At 37.5% G+C, this 16,285-nt stretch overlaps 1 protein-coding gene and 1 long non-coding RNA gene across 5 annotated transcripts in view; one reads left to right on the top strand and one right to left on the bottom strand.

Moving 5' to 3' along the window:
- LOC126600272 (protein MAEA homolog) overlaps positions 1-10,889 on the bottom strand; it is a 54,544-nt gene extending 43,655 nt beyond the window's left edge. The window contains exons 1-7 of one of the 4 annotated variants that reach the window (XM_050266982.1): positions 10,493-10,884; positions 9,957-10,151; positions 9,236-9,358; positions 8,459-8,644; positions 7,737-7,870; positions 7,065-7,251; positions 6,492-6,983 (exon numbers count right to left, since the gene is read on the bottom strand). In XM_050266982.1, the coding sequence (XP_050122939.1) occupies positions 6,972-6,983; positions 7,065-7,251; positions 7,737-7,870; positions 8,459-8,644; positions 9,236-9,358; positions 9,957-10,151; positions 10,493-10,813 (1,158 nt within the window). In that variant the 5' untranslated portion in view covers positions 10,814-10,884 and the 3' untranslated portion in view covers positions 6,492-6,971. Of the gene's footprint in view, positions 1-6,491; positions 6,984-7,064; positions 7,252-7,736; positions 7,871-8,458; positions 8,645-9,235; positions 9,359-9,956; positions 10,152-10,492 lie in introns of those variants that run through there. The other 3 variants (XM_050266889.1, XM_050266943.1, XM_050267030.1) reach the window with 3 other exon arrangements.
- On the top strand, positions 2,938-4,855 carry LOC126600801 (uncharacterized). The gene is made up of 3 exons (XR_007615606.1): positions 2,938-3,077; positions 3,697-3,754; positions 4,651-4,855. It is a non-coding gene; the product is annotated as an uncharacterized LOC126600801 (long non-coding RNA).
- Positions 10,890-16,285: the final 5,396 nt, after the last annotated feature.

The raw sequence follows: 16,285 nt of genomic DNA, 5'->3' as shown, positions 1-16,285 counted from the left end.
GAGATTGATAAGATTAGAGCAGTGCATGCTAGATATTTAAAGTTGGTGTTGCAAAGATTGAGGGAACGTTGATGTATGCTAAGTTTAGCAAATGCTAATGTTGGATAAATTAATTATATCTACTTAAGGTATTCAAATGGATTCTTAAAAGAGTAGCAACGATTGAGAATTTGGAACAATTGCGAACTGTGACTGAGGTTCAGAGTTTTCTCGGATTAGCAGGATATTATCGATAGTTCGTCCAAGATTTTAATTATTGCTTCGCCCTTGGCGAGATTGATGAGAAAAGAGGTTAAGTTTGAGTGGGATAAAAAAAAAAATTGTGAGTAGAGCTTCAGCAAGTAAAGTATTCCCTCACTCATGCATCTGTTTTCACACTCCCAGACGATAGTGGTAATTATGTGGTCTATAATAATACTTCTTTGAATGTACTTGGATGCGTGTTGATGCAACATGGTAGGATGATTGCCTATGCTTCAGGGCCATTGGGATCTCATAAGATGAATTACCCTAATTATAATTTGGAATTAGCAGCTATCATCTTTGCTTTGAGAATTTGGAGACATTGTCTTTATGGGAAGAAAAGTGCATGATTGTTACAAATCAAAAGAGTACCCAATATCTGTTTATTCAGAGGTATCTTAATCTTAGGCAACAAAGGTGGAATGAGTTGCTTAGTGATTATGATTGTGTGACGAGGGTGGTCAAGCTAATGTTGTGGCTGATGCATTTAGTAGGAAGACCCCAGTGAGAATTAATGTTTGGTACGCTTGCTATGTTCATCTTCTTGTGGATTTGAAATCTACTGGAGTAAAGTTGAGTATCAAAAATCGAGAAGAAGCCTTACTTGCTAATTTCTAAGTTGGACCCATTTGGTAGATCGTACTCGATACTCGAGCGTTTGACGAAGAAATTCAAGAATTTATTTAAAGCAAGGAATAACGGGAAAAAGAAGGACCTTAGAGTTAGAGAATCAGATGGCAAGCCTATGCAAAAGAACAAAGTGTTTATGCCTAATGGTGTGGAATTAAAGAAAGCAATTTTGACGATGTACATTATTCCACTTCTACAATGCATCCCAAAAGTACTAAGATTTATCATACCATTCGTTCATGTACTATTGACGGGTATGAAAAGAGGAATGGCGAAGTATGTTAGTAGGCGTATCATCAGTCATCAGGTTAAAGCAGAAAGAAATAAGTCTTTTGGAATAATGTAGTCATTTCCCATTCCACGGTGGAAATGGGAGAATATTACTATGGATTTCTTGGACAAGCTTCCTCGTATACAAAATAGTTAGGTTGGAATTTGAATAATAATTGATCGGCTGGTGACGTCAACGTATGTTACTTCAGTATGAGAACACCAACCTTTCCAGACAAGCGCAACATTTATTTGTTTGTTTTATGGAAAAAGAGATTTGGGATCTGTTAAACTTCTTGGGTATGTTGGTCCCTTCAGTTTGTTCCCTAGAGTAACGCCATAAGGCCGTGTAAAGCTATGTCTTGTGTTTCGAAATTGTTAGAATTGGGGACGGATAGTATTCAAGGCCCTGAGTTAGTGGATGAGACTATTCGGAATATTCAAGTAATTAAGTCTAACCTGGAAGTGGGCCAGGATCGGCTGAAGAGCTTAGCAGACAAACATGCCACTGACCGGATGTATATGTAGGTGATCGAATGATTTTGAAATTATCACCTTGGAAAAGTATGATTCGTTTTAAAAAAGAAAAACAAGTAAGTCCTAGATACGTCAGACCATCTGTGATCATTGAACGAGTCAGTGAAGTTACGTACGGGCTGAGTTGCCTCCAGAGCCGATGAAAGGGCATGATATGTTTTATGTTTCGATACTTCGACATTAAACCTCATATCCTTCACGAGTGATACCTTCTCAACCTTTGGAAGTCAATATGGATTTGACGTATGATGAGGAGCCAGTGCCTATCTTGTATTAGAAAGATGATGTACTGAGAAATAAGATTATGAGTTTGGTGAAAGTTTATGGAGGAATCTTTCAGTGGAAGAAGCTACTTAGAAATCAAAGAATCGAATGAGAGAGATGTGTTTCGGGCTGTTTCATGGATATTGATGGATTGTAAAGATTGTGTAAATTTCGAGGACGAAATTTCTGTAAGGTGGGTAGATTGTGACAGCCCGTCCCTAATTTTAAGAATTTTTAAAGTTTTAATAAAGGATTTTACAAAAATGCCCTTTGAGGCACGCACATCATTCGAGGTTAATCGTTGTGTCGGGCCATCTAAGATTTGTTTTCTTGACATATCCTCGTAGTACTCGTCGTTACGGACGCGTGGGCGCAGACGGTTCGTGATTTGGAGTTATATCGAAGAAGTTATTAACGTTTGAAATTTGGAATTTTAAGGAATTATAATTTTAGTAAAATATAGAAATTCTTTTATTAAAATTTGGATGGCCCAGATTAAAGGATTTTGAAATGGATGGCTGGGATGAGAAAAATGAAAGTTTTGTGTGGGTGTGTGCGTGGGAAGAACCAGAAAACAGAAAAGAGGAAGAGAGATTGGGCAAAAACTGCCCAATCGGAGAAGAAGGAGAGAGAGCGAATCAGAGGCAGAGAGGGGAAGAAACTGACCAATCGGAACAGGGAAAGGAGGAAGGGAGAGAGGGTGAGAAGCGGAGGAAAAGAGGAAATGGGTTGGGGAGAACCCGTGGGTCGTTTCGACCCGGCGGTGCCCACGCCCAAATTCGATGGATTTCGTCCAAATTTCCGACGAATTGAGTCAAGGTACCACTCCTAATCATCATCTAGGCCTTCCCTCTTTACGTTTTACCCCAAGAATCATTGAATTTCGTTGTGATTTCGCGAAGAACACCCCTACGGGTGCCGCGACCCTTTTGTTTAAATTCTCCAAATTTTGAAATGTTTTCTTTCAATTACTAACACCTTTAGCATTCCTTTAGGACCTAGAACAAAGCCCAAGAGGTAATTGAGGCGTTGGAACAAGTTTGAAGGTCGAATTGGAAACACCCAAATTCTAGGGTTCTTCACGGTTTTGGTGAAATTGAAGCACTTCCAGGCCAAATTGGCCTTGGTCTCAGGTATGAAAGTTGTTCTACTCATTGAGATCTTCAAATCTGCAAATTTTGGTAATTTTTGGAAATAGTTGAATTTTCCGGCGAGCCGGGGGCGGCCAACCGCCACCCGCGGCGGCCCGCGCGGCGGCGCGTGGCCAATGGCCCGCCAATGTCATTATTAGCTTGTGATTAAGGTTCTAGGTTCTGTTTTGATAATTGATGGACGTAAATTGAATAATTGAACCTAAGTTGGTTACGATTCGTGGTTAGATGAAAATGTGAATTGACGATCCGACCGTTGGATCGTCATCAAACTTTGATACGTTGTAATACGTAATATTTGAGGATTATAGGAACTTACGGATTGGGAATCCGATTTACGGATCTTCTGGAATTGAAGTTGTAAGTTCATAAAATAGAATGTTAACCGTCACTTAGTTTTGGAAATTGACGAAGATCCGACCGTTGGATGGTAATGAAATTTTAGGATGTTGTCCTAGAGGTATATTGTGGACCTCTGGAAGTTACGGATTTGAAATCTGAATTGCAGATCATCCGGATCGAACTACGTAGTGACGTGTCTTATATAAGTTATGTATTCTATCGGCAGAATTTCTGAGGTTGGATTTGATTGTTGTTCTAGGCGCTAATCGTCATGACGCCTTGATGTACGGTGCTAGGGAGTTGTGGGCGAACTCCAGGTGAGTGGGCAGTTTTGTTTTCGTATTACCTATATACTATTGTTTTTCCCAGAAAAAATGCTTTTATGCGAAATTATGTTTTGAAAATGCCATGCATAGAATTATTTGGAAAATGTGAATTTCATATGAGTTATATGATTGATATATGATGCATACATGTTGCATGGTGCTGTGGAGGCACAGGTAAGTCAGGTGAGTTCGTTTATTCATTGAATTGTTGTTGTTGAGATGTTTGAGCTCATAATCTGCACCCTAGGTGTTAGTGCTTATATTATTCACCACACCGCACGCTCGCCTTGGATCCAAGTAGGTGGATGTCGTACAGACCATGTGAGGGTTCCGACATGCCAGTCGTACAGACCATTAGAGGGGTTCCGACTGGTGGGTGACCTTAGATATGCGCGCTGATGATATGATGAGAGAAGCACTAGAGCGTATTTTACACATTTCATCGTATAGACTACCTTACGTAGTTCCGAGTGATGTGCAGAGTAGGGCCGTATAGGTCACTGTGGTGACTCCGGCTTAGTGAGATATTGAGCTATTGAATTAATCGTATAGGACCAACTACAGGGTCTCCGATTGATTCCTTATTTCACCTGATTTATATTTTGATTTATGGCATGGCATGTTTTTCTTGAAAAATGTTAAAGATTTGGGATTCAAGCTTTGAGATTTCATATGGTTATATATCTATATATATATATATATATATATTTCTGAAAAGTGTTAAAGGTTTGAGATTTGAGCTTTTTGCTTATATATATGTTATATATATGCTATTTTCTGGGAAAGTATACAGGTTTTACGGTGAGGGGTTATAAATGTTTTAAATGAAAAGTCTTCGAAAAACTTTGTTTTACTGACCCACTCAATTTTGTTTTGCGCCCCTCCAGGTTCAAGTTAGCAGAGCTTTGGTGGCCACGAGGAATCCAACGGTGTTCTGACAGAATTCACAAAAGTAGGACTCACCCTCGGGTGTGTTATCTTAGTAATTGGAATTTTTTTTAAAGCTTCCGAACTGTGTAAATGGTTACGTCACTCTCACGTGACGGCCAGCACGCCCTCCTTCGGGACGGGGTGTGTCATGAATAGTAATATAAAATGTTAACGTGGTTTAACCGTGACCACACAAACAAGAGGGCACGGGAGGGCAATGAAAGTGGGAGGGCAGACAATCCTTGTCCATAACCAACATGCTATCATTCATCCACGATTTTGTCTGTCCTACCACGTGTGATTCGAGAAACTGAGAAAATCCATTTTAATAATACTTTAAGTTTATAAAACTTTCTCTTTGAACACGAGAAATTATTTTCACACTATTTTTCTTCTTCAACATGCTTGAGATAAGTTTTAAGGGATGGATCAAATTTGAATTTTATTGGATTTTAAAGGCATTTCCACTAGTTCCACGCTAATTTCATAGCATTTCACTTGTAAGTGAGAGGTTTTAGGTTCGATTCTCGCCAAATGCGAATTTGAACCACATTATTGCTAGCCCATTATGAGGTTAAGCCCACCACCTCTCCCTTAGTGAAGATAATATCGTTTATTCAAAATAAGAGAATTTATCCATCAACCACTACTTTATTATGTCATCTTCAAATATGATTTACAAAGATGGTCTCTCCAGCATCATCTTTCAGATAGGTAGTGTCAATGTCACTATAGAAGTGAATCTTATCTTACTAATTTAACGTTTTTCATTGTGACTGTGAAGTAAAATTATCAATTATTCACGTTATATTATATGAGTTTCATTATTATCAATATGATATATCGGTGATACCTTAACTATTGTTGATTGATTTTGAAGAAAAAAATTGTGTTATTCATTGGTATTATAAGTTGTAACATCTAAATTAATAACATTATGTAACGGTGTGATTGTCGAGTTGAAAACTTCATGACAATGATGCCCAAAGAGATAGAAAATGGGCTACAATGACATATAATTGAATGGAGTCAATTTTTTTCTTTTGAGTTGATTTGTAATGGTGCTATTTTGTTGGTATAATTCGAAGAGATCGACGGTTCAAAACGTTGAAATACATGCAAAGTGAGCCCTATAAAAAGTTATGTCAAAAATTATGTAAAAAAAGTAGTACCAGAGATCAGCCCATTTAGGTATATATGAGAAGAAAAAGGGATTAAAATGATAGAGGAAATGAAGGAGAAAAGTAATGCTTATCTTTGGCTCAAAATACAAAAAATTGTTCTCAATTAACTTGTAGCTGTACTTTATCATTCATATACATTCCTTCTGCATGTCTCCCTCCCACTATCCTTTCCTCCTCCGACACTCCATATTTAATGGGGCTTTTTCTTTTGTGCTTTTTTCTTGTAAGCTTTGGCGAAAAGATAACTACGTTACTCAGGTGAACAACACGATTTGTGCTTGGCATAGCACCATTGACATGCTATCTACAAGCCACCTGCTCATCATCATAACCAACATGCTATCATTCATCCACGATTTTGTCTGCCCTACCTTGTGTGATTCGAGAAAAGAGAAAATCCATTTTAATAATACTTTAAGTTTATAGAACTTTCTGTGTAAGCACGAGAAATTATTTTCACACTAATTTTCTTCTTCAGCATGCTTGAGACAAATTTTGAGGGGTGGATCAGATTTGAATTTTATTGGATTTTAAAGGCATTTTCGCTAGTTCCACACTAATTTCATAGGATGTCCTAGTTTAAATATCGCTTGTATTTAAAAAAAATGACGACATTTACGAAATTTGAAATCAATTTCTAAAATTTGACGTTAAAATGTGTAACGGACGTATGAATCTTCGGAATTGTGGAGCTACTTGCCCAGCAAGTTGGGTTTAGATGCCGTCAACATGGATTCCCATGACTTAGTTTTTACAGCAGTAGAGTAAATTAATTGAAATATTAACGTGTGGAATGTCTTCTGTTCAGCAACTTGAAAATAAATTCTGGAAAGTAATTCTGCATATATGTACATGCTTCAATCCCCCAACAGTAATACCAACTTCCAAGTTGACGAATGAGCCGGACGTCCGGCAGGAAAGGATTTTATGTACAGAGACAGAGAGGAGGATATTTTGACAGTTAGACTTGAATAATTTAAAAGGGCAATAATATGTATATTCATGATATATATGCCTTCACCAGATCTGTGAAATTGCATACCAATCCTGTCCTTGGACAAGTAATCTTACCATCATTCTTCCTCGCCATTTCTTCAAGAGCCTGCCTCCAAAACATAAATCAAGAAGAATATTTCAAGACTGAATTAACAAAGATCTTGTTTTTACCACAAAAAACGCATACAAACCTTAGTGCTGTAGACATAGCCGTTGGGCAAGACTTGCGGTGGGTTCTCTGTGTCCATTAGTTCCTTAGTTATGTAGCAAACAAGCTTTGAATGATGCTGCTTAGAATAAGGTAAGGGCAGGGCTAGTTTCCGGAAACCCTCCTGTGATAGCGGATCCTCCTTGGTGCAATCATCATCATAACAGTATCTGAATCAGGTCAAGGCAAAACGAAATCTCTAAATGCAATTAACAACTGCAATGCAAGCGGCCATGTGCTCAAGGTGAATGTGAAGTGCCAAAACACCAATAAGGGAGCTAAACCAGGACCACCTAATGACTCTGGATATTATGACATAAAACTCTTACAAGTTAGCAAGAAATGGATGAAAAAAAATTTCCAAAACTAACAAAATACACAGTACGCATTGTCAAAACTTCATTCCATATACAAAAATTTTGGTTCACTATTTCAATCACAAAAGTATGTACATATGCTATAGCTGTTTCACCCTCTCGCTCTAGAGTTTTGTTCTGCAGGTCACATAGGCAACGATGCAGCTCAAAGCCAAAGAAGCTTTGGGAGTCAACTCCATATAAAGTGAACTCGATTGTACCAAGCCTAGAACACTCCTGATTAATAGATAAGTGGAAAACAGTAAAGTACAGATCGATAAACAACTGTTAGAGGATACGGGGTTTTAAGAGCAGACAGGCCTGCTTGCAGATAAATATTCAGCAAAGGCTCAAGCGTCATGCCATATAACTTGCAGAATTCCTGTTTGAATTGGTCAACCAGGTAATCCCATTGCTTTGGCTCAAATAAAACCTGGAAAACATAATTAACAAAAGAATTAAAAAATTACAATCAGAGATTAACCTGTACCATGCAGCTCCAAAGATAAATATAACCACCAAACCAATACATCTCCCTAAAATGTGTAGTTCAAAATGTATTATTTCCCAAGGAGATGGCACAGAAAATGAGTCTATTCATGAAAACCTAGTCCTGTATATCAAAGGATTCCATACCGGGAATATTGAAGGCTGCATGACTAACAGAGACGAAAATTAATCTGTGAGGAACTACCACCACAAAGAGATGGTGCAAGCAAATATGTGCTAGTTTGTGTTCAACAAAACATCTTTCCTACATGGTAATAAGTTCAACTAAACATGGGTACCATTTAGCACATTGTCCTATTCATCTCATTCCCACAAGATTTGGGGAAAACAGAGAACATAGTCTCAAAATCATTTTCATTAACTTTTTACTTTAGTTCCCTTAAATATCAGTATGTCTATTCCAACAAAAACTGTGGCACAGTTAATTTCAGATAAGTAAAAACCTATAATGCTGCCAAAGATTCAAAGTACTCCGTAAAAGAATTTCCCAATCTAGAGAAAAATGGATCACCTTGTATGTAGCACATTCTGTAGTACTCTTATAAGCTACTGTTACAAAGACCCGCTGGAATTCTTTCATATGAGTAGTTCCCCATGGTGCTAGGTACTTTTGAGCATATGTGATCGCTCGCAAGTTATTTTCAGCTCGTACCAACTCTATAAACTCTTGAAGTCTCAGCTGAAACTCGAATTTACTCTGCCATCAATAAAGAATTCAGCATTAGATAATACAAAACAATCGAACTACAATTCAAATGGTATAACTGTCAACAGAAACCTTTGTCTAGTTATCTAATTTGAGGAAGGAAACAGTTTGCAGTACCAACTCAAACAAATGAATTTCAAGAACCATTTTATCAGAAATTCACAAGCAGTTGTTAGAAATTTAGTAGAACCAACATACTTACGGAAGCACTGCAGCTACAACTACAGGGAATCTTTCACAACAATATAGCGGCCAAATGAATTAGAATCTATGAAAGAAAAATGTCATTTTCTTTTTACTTCCATCTCCTAGTATGCAGTCCAAGTATGATAGAAGCAGTAGAAAGCCAAACTCGAACAAATAAATCAAATTTCACATAAAAGAACGGCAGGACACATTGAAAGAATCACCATCCTCTAAAACTTATGTACAGAGTATTTGTTTGCTAATTTCTTTCAAGAACAAGCAACAGAACAGATAACTTTACTGACAGGAGTAGTATTAGGCTAGCAAACTCTTCCAATCCACCAAATAGCATGCTTTTCAACCCTACCCTCCCCCAAAACAAAAAGGAGCGCATACCTTGGATTTCTTTAATCGTGACTTGTTCTCGGCACACCAGGCTAGGGCAGGGCCTACCTCCTTATTCTGAAGGGCTTCAATAACCTTTTTTGCTTCTTGAAATATATCAATATCAACAAAATCCTGACACATAAGAAACTAATCAAGTTGCCAACACGTACAAACAGAAATATGGAAATATTCTTCAATCTGCACCAGTAGCAATAAGAAAGAAGGGATTCTAACAAGCCAATGAACCTGCAGCAATAAAAGCTAGTATCCCCTATTTATTCTACTTACCTTCACTTCCTAACTCCTATACTAGACAATAAAAGTTCCAACCTATCAATTATGAAAGCAATAAGCTGCTTTCTTTCATTATATAGACTTTGTGAGCTAAAATTTAGTTGATAATTCCTTCATTAATGTCAAAAAGATAATTTCTTTCCATCGTTAGAAAATGTGAAGATGAATCCCTCTTCCAATTGTAAAGTAGAATAAGCAATTGGATAATGAGCATGACGATAATAATAACCGTTTGATAGCCAGATATATAATAATATTGCCATCGTTTCCAAGTTCTTCAATCCAATTAATACATTCAAATTACAATAACTCATGATATTCAAACCTTCCATGAATTTATGAACATTGGAAAGAAAAAAACTGATGACAGAGCACTCGGTATAAAGAACCACAAATATGTAATGTCAACAAATCTAGGACAGGAAACCAAAACTACCTGAATATTTCTGCTTTCCGCCAGCTTCACTGCCGTATCATAATAAGACATCCGCAACATGTAGTCCACAAGGATCCGGTTCACACGTGTGTTACTCCATTCAGACAGACTCTCCACATCTGCCGATTCTAAATGATCAAGCCGAGCCCGGCACCTCTGCGCCTGCAAGTGCTCCGTCTTACTCCCCTCTTCCAACTTAATCAAGAAAACCCCCACATCAATCAGCATGAAAATTCCAATCACAAATAGCCAAATTCAATCACTCAAAGCACAAATGTAAACAAAAATAATCTACTACAATTATTAAACCACAAAAATCCAATCCGGATTAGTTCAATGTCAATTTAGATCGATGACTTTCAACGGTTTAACAGTAATGTAAATCATATAAAAGCTACCCGAGCTAATAAATCTCGAATTAACCTCTGGTTGCCTCGAATCCATCGGATTAACCTCTGTTCTTTTCTATTTCCTCTCACTCCTCCGTCATCCAAACAGGATAAAACAATCCAAGCTAAGGTTTACAAATGCAGTACCTTTCGTTTAAGCCCCTGCAGCCTGGAAACGAGGGAGCTGAGATGATTCACGGCGTCGTCCGACGACATGTTGTCCCGGTCAGCGGCTTCGGAGACGCCGTTAATAACGGAGGAAATCTCCTTCTCCACGACGCGGTGGTTGGCGCGGATCGTCTTCTTGTAGTGCTCGAAGGGGACTCTGAGGAACTGGTGCTCCAGCTTCAGGGAGTCGGCGAGGTGGCTCAGTTTCGAGGACGGAGGAGGGGTTGCGGCGGTGGGGCCGGGTCCTAGGGTCTGTCCCGGCGACGCGGCGGTACCGTTGGGGAGGGAATCGATTTCCATTGAAGAAGGAGAAAGAGATGGATAGAGAGAATGATTGGGGAGATTCGAGCGTGGAATGACAGATAGTAGGGACAAAGGCAGATGGAGGAGGAGAAGCTTTGAACGACGGCGTATTGTTTTCGTGGTTTTTCTACAACGGTCCTAACTGCTTCTTCTTTTTTATTTTGTTGGGTCATAAAAATGCTTCATTAGGGTAAGGCCCAATTAAAGGCAAAGATGTAGTGAGGTCTGGCCCATGAGAACACATCCACCAGTCCAAACAAAAATCCCAAATCTAGAGTCCAGGAAAAAAAAAAGGTTTAATTATTTTGGGTCAGTCCCGGCAATGAGAAATAAAATGTGATAATATTACGTTGTCAGACGGTCTGATTCATTCTGGCATTTGATTTACGTGAAATTCAGCTAAAACTCCAACAAGTATTGGGTTGTCATAGTGGATAAAACCTTCTTTATTAACCTGTTGTGCATCTGATTCAAACTCTTTTTCTCGTTATAGTCTAGCTTACGATAGTAATATCTCTCGTTATCATTACTAATTTTTTTAATTTAGAAGAAAAAGAAAATTTAGCTAAGCAAACCTCTTGACCACGTGTATTCAAGCAAACTTGTACCTGCTCACACCCGATTCCCGCTCTATCAGACACCCGCTCCTCCCCCTATTTCAGCAGGCGACAAAACTTTCAAAATTTTCACTTTAGGACTAATTTACCCTCACTGCCCAAAAGAACACCAAAAATAATTAATTAATTAAAAATAAAAAACCCAAGAAGCCTTCTAATTGGGTCGGGCCATATAACAATTAATCCATTGACTCACTCTCACTCCCGCTCTCAAGAGAAATTTTTCATTGTGACGGAAATGCGAGTGATACATCACGTGTTATTATATAAATGATGGAAAGTTTAATTTTTTAAGTTATTAATTTTTTAGCACATATATCCTACCATTTATATAGTGATACATGATATACCACTCCGTATTCTGATCACATTGAAAAATTTCTCTGCCCTCACCCTCTCTTGTTATTATATAAATGACGAAAGAATTAACAGTTACTCGGGGGATACTGCCTAAAACTTCAGAGGAGAGAGATATGATGTGGGAGGAGGTGAAGAAATACAACGAGAAGAACATGTTGTTGAACTCGGAGGTTAACATGTTGAAGAAGAAGATCGAAACCCTTGACGAGGACATACTTCTAAAGGAAGGTCAGATCACAATTCTGAAAGATACCATAGGAAGGAACAAGTCTTTCGACCCTCCAGAGGTTCTGCTACTTTCAGACTGTCACCATCTTTGGCAGTGGGCACCAATAAACGAAAAGCTTTCTGGAAAGCAAATCAATTTTGCTCCGCCGGCAGCTGCTTCCTTCACATAATTACTTAATTTATTAAACAGAATTTATTATCATATTTACATTGAAAAGGGGAAAAAGAGAAGAAAAAGAGGTGAAAAAGATGGATACTTTGACGAGGCGGGAGCAGGTAGCGAAATTGGCGGCAAGCTCGTTGATGGAGGTCATTTGGGCGGCGGCCACTCGGATTGAGCTGGTGGCCATGTTTGAGTCTCCGGCGATGGTGACGCGTGCGGCTGGGAACGAATCGTAGCGCCGTCTCGGAGGAGTGGACTGATGCGATAATTCGGTAGGGAGAGACAAAACTACATGGTTGGCCTGCCATCGAACGGCCCGCGGGAAATGTTTAGGCAATGCCATGTCGGACAGTTATTGTTTTATTTGTTTGGCATGGAGCCCTTGGACTTTGCTGTATTTTCCTCTTATGCACCTTTTTTTGTTTCTTTCTCGTATTGACACTTTAAAAATGTCGTCGTCCACTTTTGTTTATACAAATTTGTCTTCTGCTTTTGTAAATTTTGGAATGCAAACAATATTTTTAAGGGAACTTTAACGAAAAATTTCTGGTATTGTTCATTTTAACGAAAAACCACATTTTTACACTAAAAAATTAATCATGTTACTATTCACTTTACCCTTTATTTTGTCCTTATCGTTAAAACTCAAAGTTTTCAAGCTATTTTTATTAGTTTTCGTTACTTTTAAAGCATCAACAATTTTTTAAAAACTATGAACATGGTTTCACTTTACTATCCGTACTTTCAATTGGGTTGGAAAAAGGCATTTTAGCCAAAGTTGTTATTGAAATTGTCATAACATTTTATTTTTATTTTTGAAATTTAAAATCTGTAAAAGTGGTTATTGACATTATCCACCGCCAATCATTTTTGTTCTTTTGTGAAAAGTCTATGTTGGATTAAAGAACCACCAGTTTAAGATGGGGGTTGATTTGACAAACATAACCTCAATTTAACAGAGTTTTTTTACGAAATGACCAAAATGATTAACGGTGGACAATTTGAGGAACCATTTCTATCGATTTTAAATCTTAGTGACCAAAATAAGGAGTTATGTTTATCTCGAGAACCATTTTGACTAAAAAATCTTTGAAAAATTATAAGTACCCTACACTTTTAGTGCCATTGTCCCCCTCTACCATGAATTGTCACAATTATCATTATTTCTATCATGGGCAATGTATAATACCATATATTAGGGACATGTACATCAACCAAATGCTACATTCGCAACTAAAATTGATAAATAGTTAACATTTTGATATAAGGGTTATGTGAACAAATTAAGAATTAAAACAAACTCACATATCTTCAACAAAATCAAAGACTTGCCCTATATCCAAAGGATTGAATAAAATTTAATTTGACGAAATAATTGACAAACCTAACGACAAAAGAATAATAACACAAATTGAAGGTTTAAAATGATTCAACCAAATTGAAAATTCATAAGACCAAATGGAACAATGCCTTACTTCCTAAGGCATTGCTAAATATTTTTCCTTTTTATTCATTTTCCTTGATAAATGTTTACATTTTTCGAATTACACGACGTGTAGTAAAATTTCAATTCTCACAATAAAAAACAAGGTGTCAAATAAGAAATAGAATCTTGCTTAATATAATATTTATAAATAGGTAGATGAATATATTGGCAAAATAAAATTAATAAAAAATTGTTATAAATTACAAGAATACATGAGTGTTGACTAGTTATGACTCGTTTTAAAGTATTTTTAAAATAACTAAAAAATATTTTAGAGAAAATATTTTAGGGTTTCAAAAGTACTTAAAAAGCATCAGTTAAGTGTTTCTCCAAGATTTAATTCTTTTCAGACATTTTAAAAGTATTTTCAAATGAGCTTTTAGTAATTTAATACAGCTAATCATCTATTTGGACATGCTCCATAACATACTCTCATTATCCAAACAATTTATTGTTTAGAGCATTTGAACAAGTAGTTAACGCCATATTAAGTTACTAACTAATCAACGCTTCGACGTTCCTCTGTAACTTACGTGTAAAAAGTTGATATGAAAGTTCTTCACTTCGGACCAAGAAGAAAACGCGTAGAGATGAATAATAAACTTATTCAAAGCCATCCAATCTTATGTTGCTAAAATAAAGTCAAGCTTCGATTTTCTCCAAGTAGAAGGGAAAAGTCCCATGTTCTTGGAAGGAAGTTGTTGCCGTTACAGTGACTGCCGAAATGCCGAATCCATATGGTTTAATCAAATTGGTGCATACCGATATAAACTATGTGTCTAATGTCATAAAAAACACACGAACCAAAAATTAACCCCCAAAAAAGGTTCAATTTTCACCAAGCAACATAAAATTAAAAAAAGGAATAATCATTGCCATATTAAATGAGCTTAAATTTGGAAATTTATATAGTAGAAGTCCTGCTCAACTAAGGTCTTTATCTTGAGGACCTGTGAGGATCAAATTCATATTAGCCATAAAATTATACTAATTTATATCCAAAAGCTTAAATTCATAACAATTTAAAGAGCCCGTTTTCTTCCTCTCCAGTCTCACAATCACAATGGTCTCTTTCATTTTAAACTAGTTGTGCTTTATTAAGTTGTCAAATATTTTACGTATTTGAATCTAAATTGTGACAGCCTGTCCCGAATTATTTTATTGTCAGTGTGAAATGTCTATTTTACCTTTGGACGTTGAGGTGTGTTGTGTGTGACATACTTTTAGAGGTGGTCCAATATGTTAAGTTTCTAAATTTTTGGACCTAATTAGAACTAAAGGTTCTAATTGTTTTGGTTGGTTGTAAGAAAATCAGGACCACACACATACTCCCCCTCCCGTTGACCCTCTCTCTCTCTCCTCCCTCTCGGTTTTTCTCCATTTTCCGTACAATACATACAGACAAACCTCAAACCAAGCAATTTCTTCACGGATCGAGGTTTTTGAAGTCATATTTATGTTCCTTGTGAGCTCAGGAACACATCTATACTCTTTTTAGAATGTGAAGACCTCATTTTCCTAAGAACCCGAGAACCCAATTTTGGGTTAATGTTCATGCACTCGTGATTTCGAAGTTTTTAGGAGATTTTAAGCTGCTAGGGAGCCTTAAAACATCTTCACGAAGCTCGATGAGTAATTTTGAAGTGAATTGGACGTCGTGAAGTTGAGTTTGACAAGTTTCAAGTTTGGCCGGAATATCGAGGTTCCTCCGGCGAAATCCCGTGGATTTCAAAGCTTGAAAGTGGTAAGGTTTTGTTCTTCTAGTCCTAAGCTTCATTTTGGTACAAATCTCATGAATTTTGGTGGGAAAATGAGCGAGATATTGAAGTTTTAAAATTTTCCAGTTTCCGACGATCGCAGCGATGACCAGCACCGGACTCCGGCGAACCAAGGAAGAATAAGGAGAATATTCCGTCAAAGTTGACGAATATTCTGACGCCTTCAGGTAACTTTAACGGCATATTCTGATTTTTAACGGAATATTCCCTAACGTCGTTAGGGAATCCGTTTGGTGTACCAGGCACGTGCCTGCGCGTGAGCCACTCGTCTGGCCGTGCCCTGGCCGGCGCGTGAGGGCACGTGGAGTCATGAATTTTTTTTCTAAAAATATGGGGATGTTCCTGAGGTTGAGTAGAAGTTATTTTCTAGTTTTGTGTATGTGCTTTAAATAACGTTTATTCAGTTATTTCGCATATAGGTGAGACCTATCCTGAGGACGAGCGCCATCAATCAAGACTCGGGGGCATATCAGTGAGTGGGCTTTTGGTTTTTTTGGTATATACCTATATACTTGAGATTTTTCCCAGAAAATAAATTTGAATGATTATATGTTTTGAAATGCCATGCAAAGTATCTGTCTATTTTATTATACATTAGTAGTTGCATATATTTATGATTGGTGCTGCGGATGCACAAGTAAGTGCCAGATAAGTTTATAAATTAAAGGTATGAGATTGTTTTAGTTACGCAATGTTTGATGTGATGTATTGAGAGCTCATAAACCTGCACCCAGGTGTTAGTGCTCCCGCCCAGAGTTAAGGCACAATTCTTCACGTGATGTTCACCTTCTGCACCATATGCTTACCTTGGATCCAAGTTAGGTGCACATGCTTGTC

The sequence above is a fragment of the Malus sylvestris genome, chromosome 1 (assembly GCF_916048215.2).
Source record: "Malus sylvestris chromosome 1, drMalSylv7.2, whole genome shotgun sequence".
Lineage (NCBI taxonomy): Eukaryota > Viridiplantae > Streptophyta > Magnoliopsida > Rosales > Rosaceae > Malus > Malus sylvestris.
The sequence above is the reverse complement of the archived record's forward strand: the minus strand, read 5'-3'. Positions and strand labels throughout refer to the sequence as shown.